Source organism: Microtus pennsylvanicus, chromosome 15, assembly GCF_037038515.1.
Source record: "Microtus pennsylvanicus isolate mMicPen1 chromosome 15, mMicPen1.hap1, whole genome shotgun sequence".
Lineage (NCBI taxonomy): Eukaryota > Metazoa > Chordata > Mammalia > Rodentia > Cricetidae > Microtus > Microtus pennsylvanicus.
In genome coordinates, this window is record NC_134593.1 from 255,086 (window position 1) to 273,409 (window position 18,324).

At 46.9% G+C, this 18,324-nt stretch overlaps 1 protein-coding gene across 3 annotated transcripts; it reads left to right on the plus strand.

The window, feature by feature from the left end:
* Positions 1–318: 318 nt before the first annotated feature.
* On the plus strand, positions 319–14,683 carry Sall2 (spalt like transcription factor 2). Of its 3 annotated transcripts, XM_075949409.1 has the most exons (3): positions 557–668; positions 10,230–10,547; positions 10,668–14,683. In XM_075949409.1, exons 1-3 carry the CDS (start codon positions 593–595, stop codon positions 13,118–13,120), a joined length of 2,847 nt encoding a protein of 948 aa, XP_075805524.1. In that variant the 5' UTR covers positions 557–592; the 3' UTR covers positions 13,121–14,683. The 3 variants fall into 3 exon arrangements, with proteins under 3 accessions (XP_075805522.1, XP_075805524.1, XP_075805523.1); XM_075949407.1 differs by having other exon boundaries at positions 319–668; positions 10,230–14,683; XM_075949408.1 differs by lacking the exon at positions 557–668 and adding an exon at positions 9,295–9,877 and having other exon boundaries at positions 10,230–14,683.
* The last annotated feature ends 3,641 nt before the right edge of the window (positions 14,684–18,324 follow it).

An 18,324-nucleotide genomic window follows, 5' to 3' on the forward strand; every position in this document is an offset into this window, starting at 1 on the left:
CATGTACCAAATCTTTTGTATTCCCATTTTCACCTGACAATCTCTGACTTCTTGACCTAAAATTCAAAATATACAAGAAAGTTTGTATTAAAGTTTATAACCCAGAAGCTGAGCATCATCAAACACAGGGTCACAATTATGGGAAAATCAAAAAGCTCTTGCAAAGATCTTGGGAGAAAAGTTAAAAAAAAAAAAAAAAACAAGCCAGGGGCAGTCCCAGGGAGGCCCGCAGAGTCCTGGCAGGGAGGAGAGGGTTAAATCCTTTCCTCCGCAGTACAAAAGAAAAGAGTGTGCGGAAAGATTAGGATTTTTGCTTTTACAATAGGAGCTGCAGGAGCGTTGAGAAGAAGCTGAAGGGGAAAAGAGGGGGCGTCTCTTCTTTAGACTTGAGAGACTGAGAGAGAAAGGGCGTCGGGAAGGGCTCACGCTAGTCTGCCCGTCTCTGGGAAGGGAGAATTCCTCTGCTTCACAGTGATTTGCACTGGGGGACAGACAGTCGTTGGCCTCAGACCAGAGAGGGTGATCCGACCAGGTCACCCAGTTAAAACTCAGTGCGTGGTGCCCTCCCTCTCCTATCGCTCTCTACTCGGGAATGTCTCGGCGAAAGCAGCGGAGACCCCAGCAGTTAATCTCCGACTGCTGCGGAGGTCCCAGCGCATCTGAGAACGGTGGGTGCTGGGGACGGGAGAGGGGATGGGAGGGTTGAGTCAAAACCTGCTTGGTCCAGGCCAGGGCAATGGAGGGCACCTCGGCCATGAGCCAAACCTGAGCAGAATTTGGTCACTGGGGATGTAAAGGACTGCAGACTTCAGGCTGTGAGATGAGCTGTAGAAGGGAGATACTCCCCTTGGTATCTGTTTGTGTTTTTCTTGCTTTTCTCTGAATGAAATGGAGTTTTCAAACTGGCTCTGTCTCCCTACCCAAGAGTTTTCTCTCCAAGTCCTTCTTTGCTAACTGGTCTTTGTGCCGTTGCTAAGTAACGTCCTCAGACCTGAAGACCCGTCTCTTAGGGATGGGATTTCCCCCTCTTCTTTCTGGAGAGTTGGGTTGCAAGGGAATGAATTGGATAAACGTGAAGGTTCCCCTGAGGGAGAAGAGAATAAAGTTTCTCATTGTTGGGCTGAGCTGAGACCAGACTAGAGCTCCCTGAGGGAGAGAGCTAATGTCGTCAGAATGCAGGCTAGCTAGAGGAGAGGCTGGGACTCAACCCCACACTCAGGTTTGTGTTTTAAGGGAGGCAAAGATAACACCTTCGTGCAAGTTAGCATACCTGTTAGTATATGCTATCACTGTATAGGGATCTTGCTAGTTCATTACTTTTGGTTTTTGAGACAATCTCCTTATGTAGCTCAGACCAGCCCTGAAGTCACTCCAGAGCCCAGGCTGGCCTGGAACTTTTGGCAATTCTCCTGGCTCAGGCTTCTGAACAAGTGTGCGCCATCGTGCAATCCATGTTTTTTTCTGTTTTTGTTTTTAACCAACAAATCTCCTGTGGGAGAAGAGAACAAGCAATGTAGCCAGGCTGGCTTTAAGCTCCCGATCATCCTGCCTCTGCCTTCTGTGTGCTGATTGCAGGCACGCAGCAGCACAGCTGGGTGGATAAGTCAGCGCATTCTTAAAACCCTCCAGCATGTGGAAGGCCATGATAGGACTAGAAGACAATGAAAAGACAGAGTCAGCACAAAAGCTTAGGAATCCAGGTGCTTGTCCTTATCTAAGGCTGGTGGTACTCACTCTCTAGGGATGAGCTGGGACTAGGAATTGGTGTCTGTGTCCAGTATGGCTACATGTGATCACAAGGTGGAAGTCTGGAAGCCCAACTTCTGGACTAATCAGTTGCTTAGCGAACATTTGATATGCCCAAAAATATACGATAAGATTAGCCATAAGGGTTCCAAAGCTGTATTTTTTAGGACTAGCTTTTGGACAAACTTTGATTCCCCCCTCTTGGCTACCTATGTAAGCTTGGTTGGCTTACTTAGCTTCTCTGTGCCTCAGTTTCCTCATCTGTTAAACAGATTGACAGGTATAATAGTTACCTTAGTAACTTGTGTAAGTCCTTTGGGGAAATAACCAGCATAAATCACATTTCCTAGTGACACCTACCATCAGTACTTAATGGGAAGAACTATCACCATTACCATATGTGAGGGCAGCGATCACTGAGGAACCTCTGGGCAGCTTCAGCATTTCTTTAGGGAACGTGAGAGGCTCTGGGATAGTGTATCTGTGGTGACTAGAACCAATCATGGATTGAACTTGTCTTTCCACTTGTACAAAAATGCCTCTAAGTCTTGTCAGTGCAATATGTACAATAAAACCTTAAGAAACAAGTTAAGTTTGGGGTAGGGCACATCTTCCCCAAGCCGATGCTTGGCTAAAATCCCACTGTGCCCATATTTAGAGGTTCTACGGTGATGGCATCCCTCCCTCCTGAGACACATTAAGCCTCCTTAATGCTGCTGTAGGCCGGATGTTTCCTCCTTGTGCTCTATAGGAGGTTTCCCCTAGAGCCCCAGAGTTCCCTCACAGTCCTGCTTCCCTGCTGGTTCAATCCTGGAACTCAGCTGAACACCACCCCCAGCCCCCAAGAGGCATCTTCTTCTCTCCTTCCTCCCATCTGCTCACTCATTCCCTAAACCATGGCTGAGGGAAGGGTTTCTGTAGAGTCAAAAGCGGCTGCCAGGGTTGTCTTCTCAAGCCTTTTAGGGTACAGCTCCCTCTTGGGGCTCTGAACACCCAAGAGTGTGATGATGTTGCTGTAAGTCCTTTCCTTCAGGACCCATAAAGGTTTACACCGAGTAGAAGCAAGAAAATTAGGACTTTGCATTTGAGCTATGAAAGGCAAAAACTAATACGGCACAGGAAAGCATTTGAAATGCCTGTATGTCTGCTGTAAGCGCTGGCCGGCTTCACCACACTGTCTGTGGCAGGGGTTCTCCACCTCCTGATGCTGCAACCCTTTAGCATAGTTCCTCATGATATAGTGGCCCCCAACCATAAAATTATTTTTGTGGCTGAGTAGTGGTGGCTCACGCCTTTAACCCAGCACTCAGGAGGCAGAGGCAAATAGATCTCTGTGAGTTCGAGGCCAGCCTGGTCTACAGAATGAGTTTCAGGACAGGTTCCAAAGCTAAAGAAAAACCCTGTCTCAAAAAGAAAATTATTTTTGTTCCTACTTCATAACTGTAATTTTTCCACTGTTATGCATCATAATGCAAATATCTTTGTTTCCTGATGGCTTTAGACAGTCTTGTGAGAGGTCACGACCCACAGGTTGAGAACCACTGGTCCATGGCATGTATGCACACATAAATACTGCTAGTAGTACTAATATAATAATCATCATCATAAACAAAGTTGGGTTTTTTTTAAGATTTGTTTTAAGTCATAAGAGCACTGATTGTTCTCCCAGAGAACCCAATGTAGATTTATAGCCCACAGCCATCTGCAATTCTAGTGCCAGGGACCCAATGCCCTCTTATGACTTCCAAGGCCACCAGGCACAAAAGTGGTACAAATAAATAGACAGAGGCAAAACACTCACACATACATACATACATACATACATACATACGTACAAGATACAAATAAATGAAACTTTTTTTTAAGAAAATCTATCTTAAGAACTCCTAAAGGGCTGGGCATGGTGGTGCTCAACTTTAATACCAGTACTCAGGAGGCAGAGACAGTTGGATCTCTGTGAGTTTGTGACCATCCAGGACTACATAAGGAGACTTTGTCTCAACAACAACCAAAAGGAGGAGGAGGAGGAGGAAGAGGAGGAAGAGGAGGAAGAAGAGGAGGAAGGAAGAGGACAGAGTCTTCATATCAGAACTCCGTAGACACTTTCTCATTTAGTCTACTTCCATGACCTGAATGGAAGTTTGTTGGGTCTCACCTGCAATTTGACATGGCTATCTGAAATTCTCTCCTGCCCTTATAAGCATGTAACTTAAAAGCCCTGAAAAATCTATTTCTCCACTTTTCTTCTTGTACTGTTCCCTGACTAGAACACTAAACCTAATAGAATACTTACTGCACATAAGTGATGGGCAGGAAATAGTCAATTTACTTTTAAAACTCTAGATAAAGAAAATAACCTCTTCCCCTACAGAGTCTAGATATCCAAACTAGAGAACTCAGGGTTTTCCTGGAGGAAATGCTAACTGGTACATCTGGGAAACAAAGGAAATGATCAGAAACCCAGCTATTTAGTGAGGAGAAACCAGGACAACAGCCAAGCAGACCTTGGCGGGGAGAAAGGAGTTGGCAGAAAGCAAGAACAGCAAAGGCAAGGAAGGCACCCTACCCAAGAAAGTACAGAGCTGAGCTCTCAGGCTTCTGAACCCCTTGAGACGAGTGGGGAGTCAGGAAGAATATATCTCTAAGAGAACAGAAAGTATTTTAGAAGTCTGTGCTGTGGCTGAAGCAGGATGACCATGAGTTCAAGGCCAGCCTGAGCAATTCTAGACCATCAAAACAGATGGGTGGGGGTGGCGCAGAGGTAAAGGAGAGTCAGGTTTGGCTACAGCATGAGATAAGGAAGAAGAAAACCCAATCTTGTTTTCTTCCTTTCTTTTTTCTCCCTTCCTTTCTTCCTTCTTTTCTTCCTTCTTTTCTTCTTTCCTTCCTTCCTTCCTTTCTTTTTGTTGTTGTTGTTTTGTTTTTTTTGGTTGGTTTGGTTTTTTGTTTGTTTGTTTGTTTGTTTTTTGAGACAGTGTGTCTCTAAGTAATCCTGGCTGTCCCAGAATTCACTCTGTAGATGCCGAACTCAGAGATCTGCCTGCCTCTGCCTTCCAAGTGCTGAGATTAAAGGTGTGCATTACCACCATCCAGTAGAGAAAGCAGGGTTTTCAAACTATTCTGGACTTCAACCCTGGCACAAATTCTTTTTTTTTTTAAATATTTATTTATTTATTCATTCATTATGTATACAATATTCTGTCTGTATGTATATCTGCAGGCCAGAAGAGGGCACCAGACCTCATCACAGATGGTTGTGAGCCACCATGTGGTTGCTGGGAATTGAACTCAGGACCTTTGGAAGAGCAGGCAATGCTCTTAACCACTGAGCCATCTCTCCAGCCCCACAAATTCTTAAAGAAACAAATTCTTTATTTCCTAAGGTATATTATTTCAAGGTAGAGAAACTTCCCTCTCATCCTGTTTTGCGTTTTGTTTTATTATTATTATTTTAGATATATTTACTTTATTTGTGTGTATTGGTGTTTTGCCTGCATGTATGTCAGTATACCATGTGTGTGCTTGGTGCTCATAGGGGCTAGAAGAGGGTGTCAGGTCCTTTAGAACTGAAGTTACATTCAGTTGTGAGCTGCCATGTGAGTTCTGGGGACCAAATCTTGGTCCTCTACAAGAACAGCAAGTGCTCTTATCTGATAAGATATACCATCTCTATAGCCTCTGTACTCCTTACTTCCATTTTCACAAAAAAGAAGTCATAGCCATAGAAGAAGAAGCTTTCCCTGAGCCAGACGTGATGGTGCATGTCTTTAATACCAGCACTCAGGATACAGAGGCAACCTGGTCTACAGAGCTGGTTCCAAGACAGCCAGGGCTACTCGGAAAACTTGTCTCAAAAAACAAAAGAGAGAGGGGGGGGAGAAGAAAAGGAAAGAAAGAAAGAAAGAAAGAAAGAAAGAAAGAGAAAAAAAGAAAAGAAATATAAAGAAACTTTCCCCAAATTAGTTGAATGTGGCTGCACACAATTTTAATCCTTGCACCTTGCACTCAGGAGAAAAAGGCAAGTAGATCTCTGTGAGTTCAGGGTAGCCTGGTCTACACAATGAGTTTCAAGCCAGCCAGAACTACATAGTAAGACCTCATCTCAATCCCTCCCCCACAAAAAAAAAAAGAGGAGAAAAAAATCAAAACTGAGACTTCAACTGTTTTGTTTTGCTTTTGTGCTCAATGAAGGGTCAGATCTCTAAAATGACTTTGAGCTCCAAAACAGTGTTTAAATTCCGTGTTGTGCTGCACTCCTTGATTTCAGAAAAGTGTGCATTGAGACTTGGTGGGAGTTTTGAAGATGTTCATGTTCTGATGCAAATGTCTTTCTCACTTGTTACCTGGTGTCCGAGTCCCTCTTCCTCTGTGTACCATCTGGACCAGGCCATGGGTGCATCCATAGGTTTTAGTATAGCAGTTTGGTTTGGCAAAGAAATATGTGTATGACTTACTAGAGAAGACTGAGAGAGGGGCTGGAGAGATGGCTTGGGGCTGGAGAGATGGCTCAGTGGTTAAGAGCATTGCCTGCTCTTCCAAAGGTCCTGAGTTCAATTCCCAGCAACCACATGGTGGCTCACAACCATCTGTAATGAGGTCTGGTGCCCTCTTCTGGCCTTCAGGCATACACGCAGGAAGAATATTGTATACATAATAAATAAATAATTTAAAAAAAAAAAAGAAGACTGAGAGAGAAAATGGGACATTCTTTAAAAAGTGACCCTGGCAACAGTCACAAAATCTATTTATATTTCTGAAGGCTGCCAACCAGTAAAGATTCAGTTGAGGTAAGATTTGTGAGGAATAGGGACAGTTAGAAGAGAACAGTCCTCTCAGCTCTGTTATTGGAGTACTTGTCTTTCGTGTGTGTCGTGGGGAGGGATTATATGTGTGTGCTGGAGACTGAACTTAACGCCCATGGGCCCGTAACTGTCTGCCCCTGCTCCCCAAGGGCAGGGGTGCACCAACCACCACATCCAGCTTTGGTTTGCTTTTTATTTTTATTTTTTCGTCATTTAAGCTCTTTGTAAATTTGAAGAAGCAGATCCAGCCATCACAGACTGCATCTCCTTTCATACTTTCTGCTCTCTAGGTAAACCATTACCAGTTTAGCCTGCCCCTGTACTAGATGACTTTAGTTTTGTTTGCATAAGAATCTTGCTCCCTTTTTCAGGTTAAGCATGGAGTGTAAAAGGCACTGAGCAGTAGATAGTTCCTCCTACAGGTGGCTGTTGATACATCACCTTTCATCAGGTGAAATTTACCTTTAGAGCGTAGATCAGATGACACTGCAGAAAGCACATTTCATTAAAAAGCAAGAAAGGGGACACTGTTTCCCAGGAGAAGAAAAGGAAAGGACTTCACAGAACAGCAATGGGATATCAAATGTTCAGGGCTAATTACCAAATGCTAGGTAGAAAGTCACCATCTGATTCTTCTCTCCGCCCCGAGGGCCTCTTTCTCCAGCCTTAGGATGTGCCTGAGGAGCGCTGGTCAGAAGCCAAAGACCTGAATGCTGCTCCGCTGAATTACTCTGTGAACTTGGAAAAGTCACTTAACCTCTGCCATCTTCAGTTTCCTTATCTGTAAAACTAAAGCATTCTGCACTTACCTGTGTCTAAGACGAACTGAAACAGACACCTTCTTCATCTGCAAAGGCCAGGTCTCACCAGGTTCTCACCTGCACAAGGATTATCTGAAGTTTTAAAACATCACCCTGTAAATTGTTTTCAATTTATAAAGGCAGTATTTACTTTTTTCTTTTTTGACAGGGTCTCGCTGTATAACCTAAAGAGCTCCCTATGTAGATACGTAGACTAGGTCAGTCTTGAACTCACAGAGATCCGCCTGCCTCTGCCTCCTGAGTGTCACCACTCTCAAACTACCTGCTAAAATTTTGATTAGATTTACTAAGATTTGATTTTGGTTCACCTGACCTTCCCACCCTCCCACCCCCTCACCCCCAAAATAGACTCTAACTTAGACACGTCAATGATATTGCAGAGAAGTTAATAAGATTGAGGGATGAGGGCTAAGCACGTAGCTCAATCATGCAGGGGTGTAGTGGACCAAAGTCTGTCTTAGCCATAAATGAGTTTGAGGCCAGTCTAGGCTACAGAAGATTCTATATAAAAAAAAAGCAACCAACAAACAAAAGGATGTTATTTTAGTGTGTGTTTATTTTAGGTAATCATATTATTAAAATATAAACCCCTATTCCATAATATTTAAGGCTCTTTAAACTTTAAAAAGTTCCTCATTTATATTCTCTTTTTATGGAAATTCCTATATATGTTAATATTATTCCTAGCATTTTATAGTGGGCATACAGCTCAGCGGTGAGACACTTGGCACAAGGCTTGTTTCTAGTAACATGCACTATTTTTAAAAAAGGGCAACAAAAAACTGTTTTCAATTTTTTTGCTTTCAAAATATTCCTCTGATAAAGAACATATACATAAAATATTGTCTCTTTATAAAAAAGGGAGATGGTGGCATATTTGGTGGTACACGACTTTATCCCCAGTGCTTGGGAGGCAGAGGCTCTGTGAGTTCAAGGCCAACCTGGGCTACAGGGTGAGTTTCAGTGAAGCCCAGGCTGCTATACAAAGAAACCGTGTGTGTGTGTGTGTGTGTGTGTGTGTGTGTGTGTGTGTGTGTGTGTGTGTGTTGGGGGGGGTATGAGCAAGAATGTGACCCCAGCATTTGAGGAAGAAACAGGAGGCTTAGGGGGCTTCTTACTAGACTCAGCCACACAGCCAGCCTGAGCTACATAGTAAGAACATGGTTCAAAATATATAAAAATAAATAAAAGGACAATATGAGTTTTTGACCACTTCCACCAAACCACAAATCCAAGACCAGAGCTCACTTTTTACATGTAAAAATAAAGGATTTTAGGAAATGAGGGACTCTAAATCTCATTTCAAGGAAGAAAAGTACCTGGTCTGAGGCACCGTATCCCCGTTTTCCCTGGTGGAGGTGAGGAGGTGCCAGCCTTGTCTAGGAATTCAGATCTAATTGGGGATGTTAGGGGCTTTGGACTAGCGGCTGATTGTGAAAGCCCATTCTGCATCCTCCTCATTGTTTCAGGAGGAGCTCCCCTCCCCCAAGGTTGGAGCTGGAAGGACCTCCATGGGCTTTTGCAAGCTAATGTCTTTAATTGTCCGTGTTAGGGACCGGGAGCAGGGCGTAAGGAGGGGGAGTGGGCAGTAGAGAAGAGGGTACGGAGCAGGAGAGGGTTTCTTTTAAGTACGAACTCAATGCTTTTGGTATAGGGCCGGTGGCCTGAGGACTAGCTTGTGTTGACCTGTTATTCTGGGGGAAGGGCTTAGTGTTCCTCAAGAAGGGGTCCTCAAATTACTTTCTTGGAAATCTTGCAATCGCCCACCTGAGGAACTTCTTTTTTAAGAAGGACGAGGATAGGGTGGGAGCAGGGATGAAAATAAAACTTGAGATCTTCCTGTGATGTGTGCGTTGGTAAGGGGGTGGGTTTTGGGGTGGCTCCTCCCACTTTTGTCCTCCGACCTCTGAGGCCGGCCGACCACCCTTTGGAATCCACGTTTTTCCAAGCTCAGCAGATCTTTTATCCGAAGAAAAATTACTGAAGCCTATCGCCTTAATCTATTGAGCGGGCAATGTTTCCCACTGAGTGCTTGGGGCTGACCCAGTGGGAGCAGCTAGGATAAAGACATCTAGGGTGGGGAACTGGCAAGGATAGGGCACAGTGTGCCCCCAAGGTGCGTCACAGCACCTGTCCCAGAGCCTGGGTAAAGCTCCCTAGCTTGCCCCCTGAACACACTCTCTGCTCTTGCCTCCTCCCTGGCAGTTCCTCCTCCCCCATCTCCCCTCTACCAGCGTTCGCGCTCCAGCTCCTCCCCTCCTCTGCGCCTTCTCGCTCCCCTCCCCCTCTGCCGCTGTTCCCTGCCCCCGCCACCGCCGATCTCCTCCGCAGTCTGGGCCGCTGGGCGCAGAGACTGCCGCAGCGCCGGCGGTCACCGACGCCTCCCCAGACCGGATATCCATTGTGTCCTACCCCATCCCGCTGTCCACTTCCCCACGGCCATGGCGCAGGAAACCGGGAGCAGCTCTCGACTCGTGGGGCCCTGCGGGGAGCCTGCGGAGCGCGGAGGTGCGGTAGGGCCAGGCTTGGGCAGAGATGGGGGCTGAGGGGACGCTTGCGTGTAAGGACTTTAAGTGGACGGATAAAATGTGTGATTCTACACATAGGCCCCCGTTCTCACATCCATTCCCACTCTTCCTGGGCCAGGGGAGGGGGAGGGGTGACGGAGGAGGCTCGGAGTGTGCGCGCTCTGTCCCCCTCCCGCTTTTGCTGGGTGTCCGGGAGCAACGCGGGTCGGGTCCAGTCCGAGCGCTAGCTTCCTTCCCACCCTAACCTGCGGTTCCTGGGTTGCCCGTTCTTTATAGCTTCCGTTACCCAACAAAACCGCATTACCCACACTCTCTCCTTGTCTTCCCCCTAGGTGATGCTAGCGAGGAGGACCACCCCCAAGTCTGTACCAAATGCTGCGCACAATTCTCTGACCCGACCGAATTCCTCGCTCACCAGAATGCATGTTGTACTGACCCACCCGTAATGGTGATAATTGGGGGCCAGGAGAACCCCAGCAATTCTTCAGCCTCCTCTGCACCCCGGCCAGAGGGCCACAGTAGGCCCCAGGTCATGGACACAGAGCACAGTAATGCCCCAGATTCTGGGTCTTCTGGGCCCCCTGATCCTATCTGGGGGCCAGAGCGGAGAGGAGAGGAGTCTTCTGGGCATTTCCTGGTCGCTGCCACAGGTACAGCGACTGGGGGAGGTGGGGGCCTGATCTTGGCCAGTCCCAAACTGGGAGCAACCCCATTACCTCCAGAATCTACCCCTGCACCCCCTCCTCCACCACCTCCCCCTCCACCTTCAGGTGTAGGCAGTGGCCACTTGAACATCCCTTTGATCTTGGAAGAGCTGCGGGTGCTGCAGCAGCGCCAGATCCATCAGATGCAGATGACGGAACAAATCTGCCGCCAGGTGCTGCTGCTTGGCTCCTTAGGGCAGACGGTGGGTGCCCCTACCAGTCCCTCAGAGCTACCTGGGACAGGGACTGCCTCCTCCACCAAGCCCCTACTGCCCCTCTTCAGTCCCATCAAACCTGTCCAAACTGGTAAGACACTGGCACCTTCGTCCTCCTCTTCATCCTCTTCAGGGGCAGAACCCCCTAAGCAGGCTTTCTTCCACCTTTACCACCCGCTGGGATCGCAGCATCCCTTCTCTGTCGGAGGGGTAGGGCGAAGCCACAAACCTACCCCTGCCCCCTCCCCCGCCCTGTCAGGCAGCACAGATCAGCTGATTGCCTCACCTCATCTGGCATTCCCAGGCACCACAGGACTCCTGGCAGCTCAGTGTCTTGGGGCAGCAAGGGGTCTTGAGGCTGCGGCCTCCCCAGGGCTCCTGAAGCCAAAGAATGGAAGTGGTGAGCTGGGCTATGGGGAAATAATCAGTTCCTTGGAAAAGCCTGGTGGAAGGCACAAATGCCGCTTTTGTGCCAAAGTATTTGGCAGTGATAGCGCCCTGCAGATCCATCTTCGTTCCCACACTGGAGAGAGGCCCTATAAGTGCAACGTCTGTGGTAATCGCTTCACTACTCGGGGCAACCTCAAAGTACATTTCCACCGGCATCGTGAGAAGTACCCACACGTGCAAATGAATCCACATCCCGTGCCGGAGCACCTAGACTACGTTATCACCAGCAGTGGGCTGCCTTATGGAATGTCTGTGCCGCCAGAAAAAGCAGAAGAGGAGGCAGCCACGCCAGGTGGAGGCATTGAACGCAAACCTCTAGTGGCATCCACCACAGCACTCAGTGCCACAGAGAGCCTGACACTGCTGTCCACTGGCACAAGCACATCCGTGGCTCCTGGGCTCCCTCCTTTCAACAAGTTTGTATTCATGAAAGCCGTGGAGCCCAAGAGTAAAGCTGATGAAAATACTCCTCCAGGGAGTGAGGGCTCAGCCATTACCGGAGTAGCAGACGGTGGCGCAGCAACCCGAATGCAGCTAAGTAAGCTGGTGACATCACTGCCAAGCTGGGCGTTGCTTACTAATCACCTGAAGTCAACTGGAAGTTTCCCCTTCCCCTATGTGCTAGAACCCTTGGGGGCCTCACCTTCTGAGACCTCAAAGTTGCAGCAGCTGGTAGAGAAGATTGACCGCCAAGGAGCTGTGGCTGTGGCCTCTACTGCCTCAGGAGCTCCGACCACTTCTACCCCTGCACCTTCATCCTCATCTTCAGGACCTAACCAGTGTGTCATCTGTCTCCGGGTGCTGAGCTGTCCCCGGGCTCTACGCCTCCATTATGGACAACACGGCGGCGAGCGGCCCTTCAAGTGTAAAGTGTGTGGCAGAGCTTTCTCCACAAGGGGCAATTTGCGTGCACATTTTGTGGGTCACAAGACCAGTTCAGCTGCCCGGGCCCAGAACTCCTGCCCCATCTGCCAGAAGAAGTTCACTAACGCCGTCACTCTGCAGCAACACGTCCGGATGCACCTGGGGGGTCAAATCCCCAACGGTGGTTCCACACTCCCTGAAGGTGGGGGAGCTGCCCAGGAGAGCAGCTCTGAGCAATCTACAGCCTCTGGACCAGGGAGCTTCCCCCAACAGCAACCCCAGCAACCATCACCGGAGGAGGAGTTGTCTGAGGAAGAGGAAGAGGATGAGGAAGAAGAGGAAGATGCGACAGATGAAGATTCCCTAGCAGGAAGAGGCTCAGAGAGTGGGGGTGAGAAGGCCATATCAGTGCGAGGTGACTCAGAAGAGGAGGAAGTGGGAGCAGTGAGCGCGGCACCCACTGCGGGGAAGGAGATGGATAGTATTGAGAAAGCCACTCAACAATCCCTGCCACCACCTCCACCTGACAACCTGGATCACCCCCAGCCCATGGAGCAGGGAACCAGTGATGTTTCCGGAGGTATAGAAGAAGAGGCCAAATTGGAGGGGACCCCAAGCCCCATTGCAGCACTCGCCCAAGAAGGGCAGGGCACCAGCACCCCTTTGGTGGAGGAGCCAGGAGAAGGCAGCAGCAGAAAGGCCTGTGAAGTGTGTGGCCAGACCTTTCCTGCCCAGGCAGCCCTGGAGGAACACCAGAAGAACCATCCTAAGGAAGAGCCGCTCTTCACTTGTGTGTTCTGCAGGCAGGGCTTCCTTGACCGTCCTACCCTCAAGAAGCACATGCTGTTGGCTCACCACCAGGTACCACCCTTTGCACCCCATGGCCCTCAGAGTATTGCTACTCTGCCCTTGGTCCCTGGCTGTTCCTCTTCCATCACTTCTCCAGGGCTCTCCCCGTTCCCTCGAAAAGATGACCCTGCCATCCCATGAGCCTGTTTTCTGTACCCAGTCCCCATGACCCAGGGCACAGAAACTGGGCGCTCCATAGAAGGACTTTCAAGACTTAACCTTCCCTTTTCTCAAGTTTTGACATGATGTTTCTATGGCTTCTCTCTAGTCCCTGACCTTAAAAATTGAGCGAGTTCCAGGACAAGCTCCAAAGCTACAGAGAAATCCTGTCTCCAAAAACAAAAACAAACAAAAAAAAAATGCGTTTAAAAGGGAATGCCCTCTAAGAAATTTGTATCACCTTTTTGTTCTTTGTAGCTAAGGAAAATGAATTCTCTGTAGCTTTCATTCTCAAGGGGAGCCCTTTCCTCTTCTCCCTTTCCTCTGGCAGGCACATGAGAACCGCCATCTTTGGAATGGCAGCTTCGCTCAAAGGGGCAAGCAACGGTCTATGGAGGGCCCAGTGCTACTCCATGGTGATCTGGACCTTCTTGAGAAGCTTGTGAGGGGTGGGTTTCTTACCTTTCTGCAACTGGTACACAGTTGTTCCTGTCAGGTGGCCTATGCAGCAAGCCCTGGAATTCTAGATTCACCTGCGGTACCACTTCGGCCGTAGCACCATCATTGCTATTAAGAACAGGAACTGTGCTTGAGAAGGTGACCCCAACATGATCCAGAAGGGTAGAGGAGAACATAGCCTCTCTCCTGTTTCTGCCTCCCATACCCAGGTGGTGCCTACCAAGCACACCAGAGAAAAGTAGCAAGTTATAACTTCTATCTCCTTCCCCCTACTCCAGAAGGTGCTGCAAAAAAAGAATGAAGGATTGGGATGCTTTTTCAGTATGTCTCTTGACTTGTCACATTAAGGCAAAGAGGTTGGCTGGTCAAGATGCAAGGACTCCTTCAACTTCTCATTTATCCTCCTAACCAACAAGCAGATCTCTTGCCAAGAGGTCTCCCATGGGCTATATAAAGTATAAAGTTCCTAACTTTGAAGAGCCTTATTGGTGAGGGTGGTTAGTGAAGTAATCACGACTGAAGGAGTGTTGCTGAAACAGGGATTTCTGGGAACCTATTTGCTGAAGAATGAGATGGCACATAAGAGAGAGGAGCTTCAGCTCTGGTTGAGTGTGACATTCATGACGTTCCTTTGGGCTAATGGTGAGGTGGTGTTGCAGCAGCAGCAGGGGTCAGGGGACTTCCTGGCACTAGAGTGCTTTTAGTTTTAGATGACTCCCGATTTTATCCCTTTGCCCCTTGTATGTCCTTCATCTTCTCAAAACCTTCCCTCCCTAGCTTTGCCTGATCGTTCGTGGACCAGAGCTTATGTCTTCATTTTTCTGTATGCTTCCAAGAGTCCCAGACATTGAGAGATGAGCTTCAAGTGGTTCCTCCCTGCCTCTCTGTTGTGTAGTGAGATGTAGTACTTACTCTTAACATAGGATCCTGTGGAACAGGAGTTCTGAGGGGAGGCTGGATTTTGCTGTTAGCTGATGTCAACGATGATTCTAAAGTAGCGACTCCAGAGCTCCTAACACAGACGTGTAAGAGCAGAGTGCGGGATACACGTATCTGTCCCTCCATCATTAAAGGTGTTTTGGCCAAGTGTTTGTGTGTTTCTCCTTATTTTGTGGATAAATACCCAGATGGGGTGTGATATTGGCATTCGCTGGCACGGAGATTCCCTTCCCACTCTTTTCTCCTGCCAAAGCAAAACATATGGTATAGAAATACTTATTTACTCAGCTTTGTCCCAAAACAACCTCCACTGAGTGTGATTTCACTCTGAGGGAAAAAGGCTTTTTTAAATGGAGATTTTTTTCTTTTAAAAGGTATTTGCCCAGTCTCCAGGCAACATCTAGGTTTTCGCTTTAGGACTTTTTACCAAAACACAACTTTGTGTTGTTTTGTTTGGGTTTAAAAGCTGATCACCAGTCTTTGCCACATCTCAAGCAGCCTGCTGACATCAGTGAATCTATAGAACAAGATAATTGTTATTTTATGACTTTTCAGATCTAATATTGTAATCAGAAAGGAAAAAATTTTACCAAGAAACGAAGTTCCTATTATTAAGAATGCACACATTGGGACTGGAGAGATAAGTCAGTAAGAGCATTGGCTCACTGACTATACTTCCAAAGGACCCAGGTTCAATTCCCAATACTTACATAGTGACTCATAACTGTTAACTCCAGTTACAGGAGATCTGACATTCCCTTCTGGCCTCTTTGGGTGCCAGGCACACCTGGCACTCATATGGTGCAAATACTCATATGAAAGCAAAACACTCAAACACATGAAATAAAATAATTTTTAAAAACAATAACTCAAGCCGGGCAGTGGTGGCGCACACCTTTAATCCCAGCACTCGGGAGGCAGAGGCAGGCGGATCTCTGTGAGTTCGAGACCAGCCTGGTCTACAAAAGCTAGTTCCAGGACAGGCTCCAAAACCACAGAGAAACCCTGTCTCAAAAAAAACCCCAATAACTCAAGCCAGTTGGTGTTGCTGCACATCTTTAATCCCAGGCAGAGGCAGGTGGATCTCTGAGTTTAAGACGAGCCTGGTCTGCAAGGGTTAGTTCCAGGACAGCTAGGGTTACATAACAAAACCTCGTCTTGAAAAAAAAATCAATAAATAATAATGACTCAGTGAAAGAACTAGGTTTGTAGCGCAGTTGGTAGAGCTTAGTATGCATGAAATAAGCCAGCATCATTCTCAACTACACAATACATGAGAACCTTGTCTTTTTATTTATTTTTTATATATTTATTTTATATTATTTTTTATTTTATTGCTAGGATTAAGGTCATGCTACACAGCTGGCAAGAATATTGTTTTAAGATATAAGTATATGTGGCATGAAATGAGCGTGTATTATATATTTTTTTAAATTTTGTGTTTCCACAACAGTAGAGTTCAGAATTTTCTCTAAGACTTTGCTTTCCCTAAAGGATTGACTTCCTAGAAATGAGCGTATAACTCAGCAGTAGAGCATATGAAAAGCCCAGGGTTCAACTCCAGGAAACCTTCCCACCTAAGCCCTCCCAAATAAAATCCTTAGTAAATTCTCCAGATTTCCCCCCTTATAAGATGATAATATCACTAAATCTTTATGCTAAAGGAATAGAATTTGTTTTTAAAAGCAAAAGCACAATATCTCAGACCCAGATTCAGACAGACACTCCGGTACACCTGTGGCCCCAGCACTTGGGGCACAAGCAGGTAGATCAAGAACCTAAGGTCATCCTTGGCTATATAGGAAGTTAATGACCAACCTGGACTATATGAGACTACCACAAAACAACAAACCCCCAAAATTAAGAAACTTAAAAGAACCAGGTCCAGTTGGGTGGGGTGATGGAGAACTGTAATCCTGATATGGGTGTGTGTGTGCAGGAGTATCACAAGTGGAAGGCTAGCCTGGACTATATAATACTCTTAAGAAGAAGAAAAAGACAAAAGGGAAGGAAAAGAAAAGAAAACCTAGGTCCCAAGATTCCCAGTCTTAGTGGTACTTTCAGGGATCAGATGCTGTTTCATCGCTACTGTGACGGCAGGCTCCCCGCAGACGGGGAGGTGAGTAGATCTATCTTCACTCTGAGGCTCCCCGCAGACGGAGGTGAGTAGATCTATCTTCACTCTGTAGGCTCCCCGCAGACGGGGAGGTGAGTAGATCTATCTTCACTCTGTAGGCTCCCCACAGACAGAGGTGAGTAGATCTATCTTCACTCTGTAGGCTCCCCGCAGACGGAGGTGAGTAGATCTATTCTTCACTCTGTAGAACAGAAAGAACCTTTTGATTCTAGACGTCCCCACCAGAGCAGTGGAGGAGGCCCTCTTTAGCACCTGGGAAGTTGGGGATTTAGTGGACTGAAACAGCTCCTTTGTTTTAAATTCCTGGCAAATATCTGTAGATACATTTTCCCCCCTTTCAATCTATGGAGAAAGGCAAGTGACTGTTTCTTCTCTTCCTTTAAATTCCTTCATCCCCACTGGATGGAGATAATGCCATTTTCCTAATCACACCAGACTGGCCTGCTAGTTAGCTGTCAGTTCTCATTATGGTAACAGCTGTCAGGGAAGTTTCTTTGACACAAAACCTGCCTCTCCATTCTCTTCCAGGGCTCTTTTCTATTTCCTGTTCATTCTTTTCCTGGTCTACTTTTCTTGCTTTTTATGTTTGTTTTCTCTTCATCACTAATTCCTTTTTCTTGATTCTTCCTTGCTAGGGCCCCACTGTCTTTCTGGAAGTTGATGTTAACCTGGTAGTATGAATATGTGCGAAAGCAGCTTGCAAAACACTTTACATGAACAAGAGACTCTAGTTCACGCTGGAGGAATAAATATATGGATGAGAAGCGAGAGAAAACTGTTTTTCTCACTTAACATCTGAGGATTTACTTAATAGGCCAAGTGCCCTTAGGTAAGAAGGTAAATAGGACATGACAGCACTTCTATGAGCCTACTCTAGGTGGAAGGATTATGTAAACAGATTCTTTTATATGGTGATAGATAAGAAAAATATCCTGTGGTATCCTAGAGATAACTAACTCAAATTCAACACTAGAAATGGGGACATGTCTATAGAATAACCATTTTAAACATAGTTACTGAACAATCCACTCAACAATCTAGATACCACTGTACAAACCTATATAAGATCTGCCCGCTAAACTCCCCTTGGCATGCAGATGTGGTGTTTTTGAGATGCCCATTTAAGAACAGCCATCTTCAAGGAGCCTGGTGAACTGATAGTCTTTGGGTATCTGAGTCTTTTACCTCTGACCAAAACCTAATACAAAGTAACACTTAGGCCTTTAGTGAGTAGTGAGCTCTGGGCCCAGCCATCGCAAAGGCGGCCCCTTAGACCGCCTCATTCTTCCTTCTGCTCTCAGCATCTGCCCCCCTCCCATGTCACCCACGGGTTTTTTTCCTCCTCCTTAGTGTCAAACCTCACTGACAAAGACAGGGTTTATCTGGATTGCCTTTCTAGACCAGGCTGACCTGGAACTCAGAGATCCACTTACCTCTACTGGGATTAAATCCAAGAGCTGGGATTAAAGGTTTGCCTCATCCCCCCCCCCACTTCCTGACTACTGGCTTTTTGTTTTTGTTTTTTGAGACAAGGTTTCTCTGTAGCTTTGGAGCCTGTCCTGGAACTAGCTCTTGTAGACCAGGCCTCGAGCTTATCAGTACTGGCCTGTGTTTATCCCTCACAAACTCTTGTATCTGGGGCACTAGTTAC